Source organism: Sander vitreus, chromosome 8 (assembly GCF_031162955.1).
Source record: "Sander vitreus isolate 19-12246 chromosome 8, sanVit1, whole genome shotgun sequence".
NCBI classification, from domain to species: Eukaryota; Metazoa; Chordata; class Actinopteri; order Perciformes; family Percidae; genus Sander; species Sander vitreus.
The window spans coordinates 7,767,176-7,782,996 of NC_135862.1; the positions used below are offsets into that span (position 1 = coordinate 7,767,176).

General features: G+C 40.9%; 2 protein-coding genes across 8 annotated transcripts in view; one reads left to right on the forward strand and one right to left on the reverse strand.

Annotated features, from left to right (window-relative positions):
* LOC144521904 (transcription factor SOX-6-like) overlaps window positions 1–8,157 on the reverse strand; it is a 118,276-nt gene extending 110,119 nt beyond the window's left edge. For 4 of the 7 annotated variants that reach the window (XM_078256564.1, XM_078256563.1, XM_078256561.1 and 1 more), the window contains exon 1: window positions 7,790–8,157. The gene's annotated coding sequence lies outside the window, so the exon portion shown is untranslated. Of the gene's footprint in view, window positions 1–6,236; window positions 6,416–7,789 lie in introns of those variants that run through there. The other 3 variants (XM_078256559.1, XM_078256565.1, XM_078256560.1) reach the window with 3 other exon arrangements.
* A 1,934-nt stretch (window positions 8,158–10,091) lies between these two features.
* c8h11orf58 (chromosome 8 C11orf58 homolog) lies at window positions 10,092–14,282 on the forward strand. Its single transcript, XM_078256566.1, has 5 exons — window positions 10,092–10,260; window positions 11,213–11,296; window positions 11,479–11,539; window positions 11,763–11,872; window positions 13,660–14,282. The coding sequence occupies exons 1-5, from the start codon at window positions 10,207–10,209 to the stop codon at window positions 13,876–13,878; spliced, it is 528 nt and encodes a 175-aa protein (XP_078112692.1). The 5' UTR covers window positions 10,092–10,206; the 3' UTR covers window positions 13,879–14,282.
* Window positions 14,283–15,821: the final 1,539 nt, after the last annotated feature.

The window sequence follows — 15,821 nt, forward strand, 5'->3', positions numbered from 1 at the left end:
CATCCTTGAACAGACAGACAGACTTATGATGGAAGTTCAAAAAGAAGCCTGCCGTGTTGTGCTACTGTGGCTCTGGAAAACAACTTGTGTTTAAAATATTTGTCAACAGCAGATTAAAGTGAGAAATGGTGAACAAATTCACAAGCATAGCACCTGAGAGTGATTTGTGCAACATTAATAAGATGCGTTCATCCAAAGGTTGTGCAAATAATTCATTTTGTTTGTTTTAACCTGCAGGGAGTGCTAGAGGGGTGGGGTTTATGTGTCATAGCAATGTGTTTTTTGAATCTCACAAAAGATGAGTAAATGTATCTTCAAACACTAGCCTCCAATTGTTAAAACAGTCAGGCACTTATAGAACAAACCCCACCCATCTGGTTGTTAAGCAGGACACAACAACCTGGGAGTTATTTGCTAATGACACCCACTGTCCCATACTGGCTCCCTGCATTGTTATGCACACAGAAGGTTGTTATTGAAGTTGGGAGTCATCTCAGGACATTTATTTAGAATATAGTCGCATTAACAGACTTTCTTTCACAGCGCTGCAGAGGAGGGTCTGGTTAGTCCACACAGCATTCCGGGATGGGAGAAAAATGTGCTCTGGTTTATTGGCATTTCTTTACACCAATCGCAGTCGTCTTGGGCGGTGCTAAGCACCGGACGGAGCAACGGTGCCGCTGCAAAATAGCGTCGGGAGGGAACTTGTTTTGGTGGAACATGTGTACGTTCAAAAGTTGTTTTAGTCGTGCAACAGAAAACTCAGATTGGACAGATAGTCTAGCTAGCTGTCTGGATTTACCCTGCAGAGATCTGAGGAGCCGTTAACTGTAGTCCTCATAAATCCACCGGAGTTTAGAACGCCAACACAAAGATAGAGGAAGGCAACGGACGTCCGACGTAATTTCCGGCGGCACCTGAACAATCCCAGAAATGAAACATCGTCGATATAGACTACTTAGAATATAACTAAAGAGAGAATCATTTAGTAACAAAAACCTTTGTGTAGAGTTAAGGACAAAACCCGGCGAAAACATCTGTATTAAAAGACAGACTGAGAAAAAAACAGGGAGAGACAGAAGTGGAAGGAGGAGAAAAAGACTAAAGCTCTACAAGCTCCTGGACATACAGACATGCTCGCATGTGATTCCCCTTTTCTGTAAAATCACCATCATTGTAATTGCCAAAGCATCTGCTGCTGCAGCAGTCCAAGGCCACAACTACTGACTGACAGATAAAGAGCCACTTGAGCACCGATGTCAGTCACCTGGTCACCCTATTATAGCCTTGTTTTTAAATACTAAAACTCTGCAATTTGATTGGCTGAAACAAAAAAGACCACAACAACAACACTTTTATTTTGTAAATGATGTCCACGTATAAGCAGCAAATCAACTACGGTGGACATTTTTCCAGGACTCCTTTTTTGACATTTAGTTTTGGCTGCTGCTCCTGGCGAAGCTGAGACGCCAGTCAAGTGCAACAGAGGAAAAATTATGTCTTCTTCTTTTTTTACGATGATTCTGCTTTCTTAAAGGGAAATAATAAAGTTACAATGATGGGATTTCCATGAGCAGCAATGAACAATAACTTGTCAGGTTAATCTATTTGCAAGCAACATCAGAGAATCTAAAAGCTTTTTTTCCTTTGGGGGAAAATAATTTGTCTCAGGTCAACATGCAGCATTCAGATCGAGAGAATAGTGTCAACATTTTGCAAACCAAGTACGTTCTATCTTAATTTTATTTTTTTGTTTTAGACACAAAACCTTCATTTGACTTTTCGGCGTATCAGTTAAACTGGGTGTTTGCCTTTGGAAACAAAATAGTGCACAACTGTTGTCTGCTTGGAAGATTTCATAAAGTAAGTTCTTGTTTGACCTTTTCTCCACTTCAGTCTTTGCACTCACTGGTCTTATACATAACTGGGTTCAGTTTCACAAAGCACCTTAACTCTTTATTCCACAACAAGCCAGAAAAAAGAAAAAAAAATTTAAACTATCATTTTGGGAAACTAATTTTAAATCCATATGCTTTTGGTCTCCTATTCTAAAAAGGGAACCGTTTTTTGGGACAGTTCAGTGTGGTTCTATCGGCAGAGTTGGATCCATCTGAAAATGTTTACTGAGTGCTTCAAATACTGAACGACTCAGTTAATGTGACCAAATACAAAATAAAGCACAAGTCGTTTTTGCTGCTCACCTTTTAGTTTTTCTTTACAAAAAGTCAAAAATGACCTCTCAGGATGCAGGAACAAGCCTCGACCAGGCTTCCCAAAAGTACTTAAGCATTATTATGTCCATATATGACTAGCGGGATTTGTTCAGCGCATTCCAGGAATTATTTCACATTACTTCATTTACGGAGTTCCTACATTTCCAGAAATGACTTTCAACAACCCAGAGAGACGGCAGCCCTGTGTGATGTGCTGCTGGAGAGTGTCACGGTGAGTTTTTCCACTTGAGAAAAAGTGAGAGAGCCGAGAGAATGATGCTGCAGTTTGCCATGCCAAGTTGTTCACAAATGGCAAAACAAGCAGGAAAACAGAAGAAAAAAAGAAACATTCATAGCCGATAATCACAATCTAAGAAAGAAGTGGCTTCGGTTCAGTGTGGATTTACGTAAGCCACTCCTTGCTATTTTCTCTCTAGGCTTTTTGTGACTGTGTTAACACCGCAGCAGTAATTTGTCAAAGGCTTTTGTGTAAACCATACATTTATAATCTTAGTCAATCGTTTGCAGGTACATAATAGCCATTGTCCATGTTGCAATCGTCAGATAGCGGCGACACACACACCCTGTTGCCTTAAGAAATAAGAGCCAGAGAGAGAAAAGAGCCAAGAAAGAGGATGAACTTTGTGAACTTGAGCTGCTCTGTAGATCAGAACGCCCAAAAATATGAGCTGCTCTGAACATGACGAGGACACGCCCAGGATGCTGAACTAAGATGTCGCCTAAATACTGTATGTTAAGATGTGAAATGAAGAGGAAGGAAGAGCGAGTGTGTGTCTGTGTGGAGGGAATGCTGTTGTCATTAGGAGCTGGTGTGTCAGGTGAGGTCTTATTCAGAGTTTTGAAATTGGATGGTGGGGAGCAGGTGCTGGAGGATCAGCGGCAGAGAGGAAAGGTTAGCCCGGCTATTGAAAGAGACGAGAGAGGAGAATGAACGCGGCCCCTCGTTATTCTCCACTCTGGGGGGAAAATGAGGAAGCTGTTTCCAAGGTTATGTGGTGGTGGAGAACAGAGGAGGGATCCACAGAGAAGTATGCCCACTCAGCAGGGCACACACACTTACACACACTTACACACACACACAACAAATACATACATGAAGGTGCATAAATACACATGACAAGGACACATCACAAGACACACAGAAATTCTTTTGTATTATACACGCCTAACTGTGCACAAGGATTTGCATGTACATACGTGCACGAGGGTAGTCTTGTGCAAACACACACACACACACACACACACACACCCACACACACACACACACACACACTCATACCTATAACACACTTACACATGCAAAAACACACTGGGTAAAAAGTCAATATGCACATGAGCACACATAGAGAGGAACATTTGACAGTGTCGACAATCACAAAAGATGCTTGAATCCATAAACGTGCACACATAAATACAACCACACACACACACACACACACACACACACACACACACACACACACACACACACACACACACACACACACACACACATACACACACACATGTTCACACACACCTAAGCTTGCATTGTGGTTGACAAACTTATGGGAATCTGCCAGCGTGCTTCAAGTGCTCATTCTCCGGGGCCTCAACCTTTCTTTTTCAGCAACAACACTGCAATTTGGGTGTGCCGTTGGGCCAGAGATAAGTATAGGCTGACTAATATGCACTTAGGACCCAGGGAGAAATACTTAGGGCTAAATGTTTAATTTGTGTTTGTACAACACATGTCCAATTTAGGGGCTGGTGTCTTTTTCAAAGAGCCCGACAACAAATAATTAGGACTCTCCGGATGGGCCACAGGCTTAAAATGATGGAGCGACGTTTCTTTTTTTCCGATAAAGGTGAATGACATCTTCAAAAAAGCAAACATGTGGAAACATTGAAATCTGCAACACCATGGTCAGATGGAAGATGGGCGTTCAGCTCGATAAAATAACAGTAAAGCTAAAGGGTTTAAACATGAGGACACTTCCTAAAATTGTAATTAGCTATGACTCCTTTTGCATCTCAGGGTGTTGTGGATGTCTTACAAATGGCAAACTCGCAGTCACAATCTCAAAATTCAGAGCATTCCTCCACCTCCTCTCTTCAATCTCTCCCTTCATGTCACCCTCTTTCTCTCTCTCTCAGCCGTCAAATCTCTTTTTTTTTAGTCTCTCCAGCTGCCTGTGCCATCTCTCTGCCACTTGAGAGTCCCTCTGGGCCACACCAGAGAAAAAGGCCTCCCAGAGTCCACCAAATATATGTGACATATTAGGAAAACGTGAGAGCAATGGATGGATTTCTAAGTACGAGAATTAGATCCTGAGGTTGGCTTTGCGTCACATTAGCAGTGACCTGCACATTTATAGGGCTTATCATTGGAGGCAAAGAAAAAGAAATTGATATTTTCAGATTAGAATTTTTAATAAATGATAGTGATTTTGAATAACAGTTAAACGTGTGCTGATGCTGGAAAAGAACATAAACACAATCTGAGTGTGTGTGTGTGTGTGTGTGTGTGTGTGTGTGTGTGTGTGTGTGTGTGTGTGTGTGTGTGTGAGAGAGATGCCTATATCAAATGAAAATCTGAAAATTAAATAGAAATCTTTTTCTGTGAGGCAACAGGCCCGAAAATTAACTGAGCAAATGACTCTGTAGGATTTAAAAAATATATATATACATATTATTCACAGAATGTAACCTGATGTTTTACCAAATGAAACTATTTTCATCTTGTAAATTATTTATATTATATCACAGGTGGAGAATAATTCAAATGTGCCACAGAAATGCGGGGCATTTTACGCCCGGTTGATAATAGAGATTTCATGTTGCTGACAGGCTCCTAGTGGACCACACAGTGACCGGCCGCTGTATTCAGCCTTGTCCGCCAGTTGTCAGCGCGGATCCCCACAGAAGAAGAAAGAGAAAAAGAAAAAAAGCTGCAGGTCTCTCTCAGACAGCGGAGAGAGCTTAACCATGCAGCCCGGGACAATGTGCTGAATTGGCAGCCTATATATAAGTCTGCCATTTGGACACTCTAATGCCACTTTACCTTATGAGGGAACTTCAACCCGCAGCACCTGCTCAAAACAAAATGCCATAGGAGATCAACTTCGGCGAGCCCCCCTCCCCCCCAAATCCCCCCTCGCTCGGATTGTTTTTCAGACAGACACTCTCACTTACAAGAGAGGGGGGGGGTTGCTGCTCTATAAATTGTTCTGCCAGAGTCCAAACAATTAAACAACTTGTTGGAAATTGTGATTTACTGCAGGCGGGTGTGGGCAGGTCCAAACTGGCAACTGGAGGCTCTGTCAAGCCGGGCAATTATAACTCTGAATAGAGGAGTGATTTGATGTGCAAACAAAAACGTGGATGCGTAAAACAATTAGCGCTGATGCTGGGAAATTGCGCAAAACTCCGAATGTGACAAGCGATTAAGATATAGCTTCACAAATCTCAGAAACAATTGCGCGTTTCCTCTTTTAGCGGTTTTCAGACTCATTCTTTTGTCAAGCATGTGTGATCTCTCTTTCGCTCTGTTTCTCTAAAAGCTCCTTATCTGCTTGCGAGCAGCGGCTTATCTGAGAGGTGTAGTGTGGCTCTAAATATTGGGGAACACCCTGAAGTGACTCTATCAGTCTTTTCCAGGCCGTTGTCGTGCGTCTTGTCCTCCTGTACCCCCTGTCACATCCTCACCGTGAACTCAGGGCAAATTAACTCTCACACATGCAGGAGACAGACCCGGCTGACTGTCCGAGCTGCAGACTCTTCACTCCGGACAAAAAAAAAGCTGTTCCTGCATGCATGGCTCAAGTTCACACCCGCACAGTTAACTTCATACATAACCAGCGCTGTCACTCTATCAGGCTGCACAACTGGCAAGTGGAATTGACACTTTTTTAGCACCCGTTAAGACGCCGCACGGTCCAAACTTTTAACGATCTAACATAAAGAAAAGACAATGATCGCACTGGAAATAAAATTAAAAATTAAAAAAAAATAGAAACTTACAGATTATTTTCTCAACTCTCTCGCCGTGCTGGGACACTGTGCTGTTTTCCCTCGGTATTGTCTCCCAATGGATCTGTGTTAGGGCTCCGTGTCTATTTTAATTTATGACTCACACATTCTTCTAGGGTCAGGCGCCGTGACCTCCGGGAGGGAAAGTTAACTTTGGCCCTAAAGACGCCCCACTTTTTCTCCCCATCCAGAGTATATTTCTCTCTATTATATCCCGGTACATGTGCAAGAAACACAAGGCACCACAGATCCACTGAGGGGTGAAATGTGCGTCTGTAGAGGTGCCGTGGAGCCGGGGACGCGCACAGCCCGTCCGGCAGAGCGTTCACGATTGTGGACAGAAGGCTACCGCTGTGTGGCCGAAGAGGAAACTACTGAAAGTATCATACCTCAGACTCCAGCGGGTCTGAATGGGATGACTTTAGGAGTCCTCGGATTTTTTTAAACTAAATTATAAAAGTGTTTAAAAAAAAAAAAAAAATCAAACTTCAGTAGCTCTTAAAAAGTCTTTAATTTGTTACAAGCGATTTTATGATGTTAAGCTTTTTTTGCGCGTGGTGCTTCAGAGACTCTTTCTAAATGTCTCTTAATGTGTTCTGAGCTTATAGAACCATTTCCTGGTGCTACAGAACCGCTGAACCATTTATGTTAATAGTACGCATGACAGGGCTGGAGTGGACAGTGCGTAAACTGTAAGTTGTAGCCTCTGCTTTTCTTGCAAAATAGGGTTGCATCTTTAATGGCTGAAATGAAGCTTGAATATTTAATTTGGAGTATACACCTAACAGCTATAATCGGAGAAAAAGATAGACATGCATTGATTAACATGCTTGGAAGTCATACACTTTTGCTCATTTCTGTGAGGTTTGTGTGAGCACAGATTTCATGTTACTGATGTATTTCGTCATCGCCAGCTCTAAGATGAGCCTCAGTGGATGACAGTGGTGCGAAATGACAAGCATCTGACAACCTCACGGTTTTAGTGTGCTTATTAGAAGCTTAATATTTGATATTATAAGGGAAACCCCAATATTTCTAATAATCTGTATTCGTGTCATAGAGTACAACTAAACAACATAACAATAACATACCAATAACTGACAATCAACTCGTGATAGTGGTAATTATAATTGGTCATTGTTTTATCATGAACTTTGTTACTTTAATGCGTTTTTTTTATTTATTTTTTTAGAATTGGTCTCATTTTGAATGAGTTATAACATCCACAAATTACTCTACAGAATAGTGGGGGGAGGAGGGGGGTTCCACAACACCTTAATACGAAACTTTTCTCAAAAAAATAAAAATAAAAAAATAAATAAAATAAAGTATTCTGTGAGTTAGTTTTTGGAGGTTATGTAGGGTCGAGCGAGTCTAATCACGGTCCAACTTCAGGTTTAAAGACACTGACGCAGATTGTGAATGTGCTGCTGTCATCGCTGTTTGTTGTGAGGCAGAGATAAGCAGAGTGCGCACCGACGTTCAAAACAAGCAGCCCAGAGAGCACTAGCCGGTCCACGCTGACTCAACAGGACTTCTCTTACCTGGATTCACTTATTCGGCATACGCTGCGTGTTCCTGGCAACACTGGAGGATTGTTATGGGGCGATGATAAAGAGTTTAAGCGTTGAGACCAAAACAAGAGCAGTCAGTTCAAACAGCCTTCCAATCCCGTGCGTAAAGTCACCATCGCTGGAGCGTGTCTGGGACTTTGGTAACTCCTCTGTTTGCGCTCCGCAGAGGATCACAAAGTAAAAGAAAACACTTGGGCGTTGTCGTCAGAGTTAAGAATGAGGAGGATCTTAAAAAAAAAAAAAAGTATTTGAAGTTATTTCCCGTCCGGCACTATGTCGAGGTTAAGTGAGAGTGCGGGGCAGTGTCGGGTAAAGAGGCCGAGGCAGGATAACCCCTCCTCTCTATCTCTCTCTCTCTCTCTCTCTCTCTCTCTCTCTCTCTCTCTCTCTCTCTTTCTCTCTCTCTCTCTCTCTCTCTCTCTGTGTGTCTGTCTCTGTCTCTCTCTGTGTCTGTCTCTCTCTAAGTCTGTCGGTCTCCGTGTGTCTCTGTCTCACTTTCTTCAAGTGTTTTGTTCATTAATGTAAAGCAGTTTACATTTGATCTTTCTCCCCTATTCCTCATTTTAACTTTTCCACTCATCTCTGTCTCCCTTTCTCTTTAGGCTACAAGCGCGCGTGCGTGCGTGCGTGCGTGAGTGCGTGAGTGTGTGTGTGTGTGTGTGTGTGTGTGTGTGTGTGTGTGTGTGTGTGTGTGTGTGTGTGCGTACTGATCACCTGCTCTTGACGACCACTTTGAACACAAATTGAATAAATGAAATGAAATACTTTTATTGCTTTTATTTGACTGTGGCCACATTTTTCTTACCAACATTTTCTGTTTCAGAAATCGAAACTGAAAAACAAACAACGCATAAGTTTGGCCTGTTAATAAACAAAATAGCGTATTTGTGGACAGTTTAAGCAACAAGGCCAAATGTAAAGCAAGTTTTCTTTGTGCTGATATTTTGCATATGTATTTGGGAAACGTCTCACTAGTGGTCGTTTATCATTTTTAAAACAACAACACATGTTCACGGTCTACTTGGGAATACAATTTAATTATAATCAAGTCTGTGATTGAAAAATAGCCTAAATCCCCTCTTTATCGAAAATGTCCTGTCGCTTCTTATCTGAAGGACACCTGATATTGTAAAGTCTTGAAAGTTTGATTGCTCTTCATTTTGCTCAGGAAAAAAAATGCAGTTTATTGAAAATATTAAAGGACGGTGTCTGGGCTCACCTTTATTAAGTATATAAAACTTGTTTATCTTATTTAAATGGGATTACAAGCCCCCAAAACGTCTCGTTTACTGTAATATCTCGATGATGGTGTGGTGCAGAAATGTAATGTGAGCGTCCTGTCAGAGGTGTGAGCGCCTCTGGGCTGTTTCTTTATTACTCTTACGCCACCTTTTGGCGGTTTGAATGCAGGTCACCCAGTAGAGGGTTCATTTTACACTGTGCATGTCCATGACCCCTCAAAGTGACGGCTTTTGGAAATAGATAGGCTAAATGTAATTAATTGCGAATAGGCTGTAGAAAAGCAACACATCCAGCTTCAAGATCTGATTTAATTATGCTCCAAACTGAAATGATGGTGCCATGCAGGCTATTGGATCCGCCAATGAGATATAATATCGGAATTCCAGCATTAGAAGATCCCCAGTTGAGGTATTTAATGTGCATTCCTCTAAAACCAAACTCAATCTAGCCTTTGAGAAAACACATGGCTAATAGTTCCATCACAAAAATCTTGAATTGCTTCAGAGATGGTCATTGTGTTTAAAATCACAGTTGATTAAATTCCCTGGAGCCCCCTTATAATTGCCTCTTGACGTTTACAAGGACAGTCAAACATTGGCCAAATTAAGAATTGCATTAGGCCAATTGGCTGTTTTATTAAATATAGCCTTCTTGCTGAACGACACAAGGACATCTCTATGTAATTACGTAGGCCTATTAATAATTAAAAAAAAATATAATCCCCTTGTTGTGGTTTGCTAGAAGTAATTTTGTTTTCCTTCGACACTTCTGCGGACTTCTCTGTACTTTGACGTCGTGATGTGATCACAATAGTTTTATTGTGATCACTGTGGACATTTGCCTGGATCCAGCCTCACCTAAAATGAATCTATCAGTTCAGTACTAGCTACTCTCGTTCAATCTGCTATATCATTCTGGTAGTGGCAGACGGTCTTGCTAACTGATTTTCTCGCTTAGTGAATTTGATAAACAGTTATGTTGACAGTTAAGTGACTGGCAGCAAAGAGTTGCCGTAACCGACTGCGACATAAACGAAGAAGAAGACGGAACCGGAAGTGGCGACACAGAGGCTTGTTGACAAATCCAGCTAGCTTTTGCTAGGTGGTATGATAGTCTGTTGACATTTACTAAAGCTTTTGTTCATAATGACTTCTCCAGAGAAGAGGCATGGATCAAAACGACCGGCGTCTCCAAGTGATGTGAGTAAATTAATAAAAAACTGAACCTAACCCGTAGGTGAAAGCTATAGCATGCCTAGCTAGATAAGGTTAGCATCACGTTAGCCTGTTTGCTAACGCTATTCTTGGAAAGCTGTACCGTGAAACCTGAACACGTTTTTGTTTACAGCCGGACGAAGTTTACTCGCCTTTTAAGGTTGAGTTGAAGCTTTTATTGGATAAAACGTCATGCGTTGTGCTATTTTGTATCAAATGGGATTTAGATAAACGGGCCCTGGGTAAATGTGTAGTATGTTTGACAATGTTTTGTTGAAAATAGAGGGTTTCTTGACTGGAGGTGTTTTACCCAGCGAAGGGGTTACTGTTACTGACTGGGGGTCACAGCAGTATCTTCTTTTTTTAATTTACCACTAACGTTTTATTCTCAATTGTAAATAAATTGCATTAAAGCAAATGGTGGGCAGCGGTGCTAATATGTAAAAAAAAAAAAAAAAAACGTTAGCCCTAAGTAGTCACATGACCTCAAATCTAGTTGACAGTTATACATAGGTATAGGCTATATTTGTGATTTAGGTTGTTGTTTTATGAACTTTTAGGGTTTCTTTCCTCTGTCAATTTTACGATCCTGTATGTGTGCATATGCTATACTTAGATAAAAGGCTCACTCAGACACTTAGAGTAGCCCAACAAAATCCCAACTGAGAGTTCTGTAAGCAAACATCATCAAACGTACCTCCAAGACTGCAGGAATGATTCTTCTGGCTCATTCGACCCGCTTGTGAGTATTCAGAGGGGAAAGAAACAGCTAGCACTGTCGGTTAGAAACAGCCTCCAGTAGTGCTTTGTAAAAAACAGTCATTGTGTAAATGATGTGATTATTATCATTCATACCATCATATTATGTGTTTAATGGAAGTCTGCTCTTGTTTTTGAGTGCATGAATCCACATGATAACAATGTTTTGCCTCGACAGGATGGGCCTACCCAGTGGGCATCAGCCGATCTGGGAAGCAATGAAAGGAAGCAAAAGTTTTTACGTTTGATGGGCGCTAGCAAGGTTTGCTTTGTTTATTGTTGATCACTTCAGTATACTTTCAGTTCACTTCGTTATAGTCCTGTAGTGCATAGCATAAAGATAAAAGACAACACAAATGCCTTGTTTAGCTTATCATTGTCACTCTAACCTTTTAGAAAAGTTTGGACAACTGATATAAAATGGGATTGTTTTCTGTTTTCCAGAAAGAACCCACCGGACGCCTCGTCATTGGTGACCACAAGTCGACATCCCACTTCCGCAGTGGTAAGCGTCTTTATTTAGAGTTTGTAAATCGTGTATTTGTTCTGCTAATGAAAGACATGTCCAAACTACTGTTCCTTTGCTGCTTGCCCATGCTGCCTCATCTTTATGCCCAAATGCAATTAACCTGGCTTCCCCACGATACATCCGCCACTCAGATCTATCCATGCATGGATAGGCCTGAAATGGCTGGGTGTGCCTGCTGTGACCGGTGTCTCCTCTGCAGGGCAGGAAGATAGGCAGATGAACGAGCAGCTAGAGATGCAGTACCAGCAGAGCATGGACGGGAAGCTGTCAGGCCGGAACCGGAGACACTGTGGCCTGGGTTTCAGCGAGGTGAGGGGCTCATTCAGGGCCAGAAGAGGGGCCAGCGAACGGCGAGATGTTGGAAATACATTTCAAATCTTGATCTTTGATTTATCTGGCCAGACATAAAAACAACCTTTAGTAGATGTACCGCTGAGGGGTGCTTAGACTGCTGACTGGTTATTACTTAACCAACTTGTTTTTTTTCTGTAGTTTTCTAATGAAACAATGCCCATCAATACATCTTCCTTAGATCTCCATAATATTATCATAATACTAGTTAATTACATACTATACTTTCATTTCACCAGAACCTCTTCCTCTACAGTGGTTTCCTTCACTTTTAAACTATCAGAAATATTGTGCTTTTTTTTTTTTGTTTCAAAGCTAGAGCTGGGCGATATGGAGAAAATCAAACATCACGATATACCTAATTATCGATATTGCAACAATGTTGTAACGTTGAGAATTGGTGCTTTCACAAACCATTTAAACAATGACACTAGTGATAAATAATCCTCAGCCATAATATGATATCCAAAATCTAAGACAATATCTAGTCTCATATCATGATATCGATATAATATTGATATATTGGCCAGCCCTGTTTTAAGCTATTTAACTAACTTTCTGTGCCTCCTTACTTTTCATGAGAAACTATGTATATATATTGCATTACTAGTAATCACAATATAGAATTCCAATAAATCCTGTGATGCATTTATGCAGAATATTTCATACACAAAGACAGTAAAACTAAAAAGATAGAAACCATTTTAGAAATGAAAAGCTGAAAATAGAAGGTAGTTTAAGGATGTAACCACAAGGTGGATAATAATGAATGCTTAAGGTTTTGAGTCCAAAGTTCGGGCAAGTCTTACACGTGCTGCTTCTCCATCTAGACTAGATGATCTGAGGGTCGAGAGTTCGTATGGTACAAGACAGTAATAGGGATGATGATGTAGCCGAAGTATTACGTCCATCCTTCAATGCCACTTCTTAGTTTTCTTTGTGTCTCACCCACTTAGAGGCAACACACTCGTCTTTTGTGTTGTCTTTAAAATGTTGAGCTGTGTATGCAGAGCAGGGTGTAGCGGGCAAATAGCGCACATACACTGTCACTGTTTCTTATGTAAGTACTACTCAAACAAAATGGCAAACTTCTAACACTGACCACATTTTCAAGGTGACATCACTTTCTCTTTTAATTTCATAGTCGTTTCTCTAGGGATGGGTACCAAATTCAATAAATTTTAGGCACCGACCGAATTGCCTCTAAAGTATCGAGTATCAAAAAAATGCCTCGTCCACAATACCTAATTTCAATACCTAAGGAGTAAATCTCATCATCGCCAGTGAGCCAATAAACATGCAGCATGCTTCTACCCAGATCTAATAATGCTGGTGATTGGCTGTCTAACGTTACGCGTCGTAGAGGCAGTCAGGAAAAACTCTACGTTACGCACAGAGACGGGGCTCACATGGTAGGAGCTGAGAAATGAATACTAATATTTGTGCTGTAATGTTGTAAAAAAACAAACAAAAAATTGGTATAAAAAAAAGTATAGTTTAGGAACCAGTATTGAAGTCACGGTATTGGTATCGGTATCGAACATTTTTGAACGATACCCAGCCCTACATTTCTCAAAGACTTTATAATGGTCAAATCCACCAGGATCACTACCAAAATGTGACTGTCCTTTAGCCCAAGGCTGAAATATTCACCAAAATCCAGGGACATTTGTTTACACTTTAGGTTTTTAACATATAAAAAAAAAATAACCTTCAAAAATCATCTTTTTGTTCCTGACCCACAGCCTGAGCCAGAGTTGTTGCCCTCCCCACCAGTGGACAGTCAGACAAAAGCAACAGAGCCAGAGGAGTCAACCAGTGAAGAGGAACCCGCAAACACGCAGGACGAAGGCAGCGACCCCAGCCCAAAGGAGCGGACCTCAGACCAGTACGAGGCCAGCTCAGACAGTAGTGAGGAAGAACAGAAACACGGCTGCGAAACGGCCTTTGTGAAGTCAGCGTAGGGCTGAGGGGATGTGCAGGGAGGAATTAGTTTTTGTAATCTCAACTTTGTAAATTTTGACGTTATTTGTTTAACTGTAGGCGATCACCCATCATTGTAGTCCTTTTTACTGTGTAGAAATGGGTTCTCTACACGAGTACTCATCATTGGGCGACATCCTGGAGTGCTTCAAAGTTTTCAAAGAATTATGTCTGCAGGCTAATACGCCAGCTTTTGGTTAAGTGGTGGTATATCAAATTAAGATGGCAAATAGTCCTATTTTCATTTTGTTCAAAACATTTTAACAGTCACTGCATTTGCCACAAATTGTGTTGGGTGAAACAGGATTGCTTGCCATTCAGCATGATTGGTATACACATTGTACATTTTCTTGTTTGAAAACCAATAAAAGAAAGTGTCAGTTTACCATTTGCTGTTCTTAACACTAAAACTACAGTAGCGCGCAGACAAAGGAGGTGGTTTCTATGTAAGACTGTTTTTTTTTATTCTGCATTATGAATCCTTGTAGATACATGAAAGTAAAGGTTTCGTGCAGGTACGCTCTCAACCCAAGAAGCAAATGCAGATCATGTGGTCAAGATTTATTTAAACATTTACCCTCTGAAGTCAGCATTGACACTGGTAATAAGTTTTTCATCAATCAGGTTTGTCATTGGTTTAAGACTAGTAATTCTGAGAGGGAACTGTTTATCGTGTCCAGCAGAGGGAATGCAAACTGCCTAGAAAAATCTTATAAATGGGGTGAATTAAAAATCATCCAAAATGTAAAGAAGCCTTCACTGGGTATTGTTTATTGGAAACAGTGCATGGATATTTTGTACGCAAATGCAACATCAGCAGTGCAGCAAAACCAGCACAATGATTGTCAATGACGGTCATTAAACGTAACTCTCGCCAAAATGCAACCTAGGGTCTTTTTGTGAATGTACCCGAGTCAAACTTTCGTTTAAAAGCATATTTAGGACAGAAGCGTCACTTTTAAGATTTACCGTATTCTCATTTTTCGGTCTAATGGCCTTTTAAATGGGAGTGCTAGGGGCACTTTTATGCTAGCCTCAAAATAGCTATTTTTAAAACACTAAGAAGGCTCAACACAACATGAAACTTTGCTCAAAGTATCACCAGGGGCTCTACACCTTAACGAAAGCATTGAGAACATTGTTTGTGTACCCAGAGTTTACTAAAAAGAGGTTTTGAACAATTTGCCGTAGCTCTTGTTTCCGGCAAAGTTTCATGTTGTGTCGAGCCTTCTTAGTGTTTTAAAAGTAGCTATTTTGAGGCTAGCATAAAAGTGCCCCTAGCACTCCCATTCAAAAGGCCATTTGACCGAAAAACAAGAATACGGTAAATCTTAAAAGTGGCGCTTCCGTCCTAAATATGCCTTTAAACGAGTATGACTTGGGTACGTTCACAAAAAGACCCTAGGTTGCATTTTGGCGAGAGTTACCCTTTAATGGGTGAGAAAATCAGAGGACAAATACAGTGTTCAGATGGCTTCACCTTTTTCACATTTTATGTTGCAGCCTTATGCTAAATTTTCCCATATCATTTTACACAAAACAAACTAAGTTGGCACATTCAATCTTTGCTATGAAACTTGACATTTAGCTCTGGTCTCTCCCACTTCTCCTGATCATCTTTGAGATGTTTCTGCACCTTGATTGGAGGCCACCTGTGGTTAATTTAATAATTGGACATGATTTGGAATGGCACACACACCTGTCTGTAGAAAGGCCTCACAGCTGCCAATTTACATCAGAAATTTGCAAAAAAAAATCTTGTTTTGACTTTGTAATTCTGGTAGTAGACTGACGGGCTCTGAATGCTTGGAAATGTTGCATGTAGTAAAACATTTAAATTAAATATTGAAGACTACATTCACACCGCAAGTCTTAATGCTTAATTCGGATTTTTTTCTCAGATCAGATTTTTTTGTTTGGCTGT

Bases quoted from the DNA above. Each gene is read 5' to 3' on its own strand.
- c8h11orf58 (XM_078256566.1), top strand. From the start codon at position 10,207: ATGACTTCTCCAGAGAAGAGGCATGGATCAAAACGACCGGCGTCTCCA. The intron at 10,261-11,212 runs GTGAGTAAATTA...TTGCCTCGACAG, and splicing joins GACCGGCGTCTCCAAGTGAT to GATGGGCCTACCCAGTGGGC. The intron at 11,540-11,762 runs GTAAGCGTCTTT...TCTCCTCTGCAG, and splicing joins GACATCCCACTTCCGCAGTG to GGCAGGAAGATAGGCAGATG.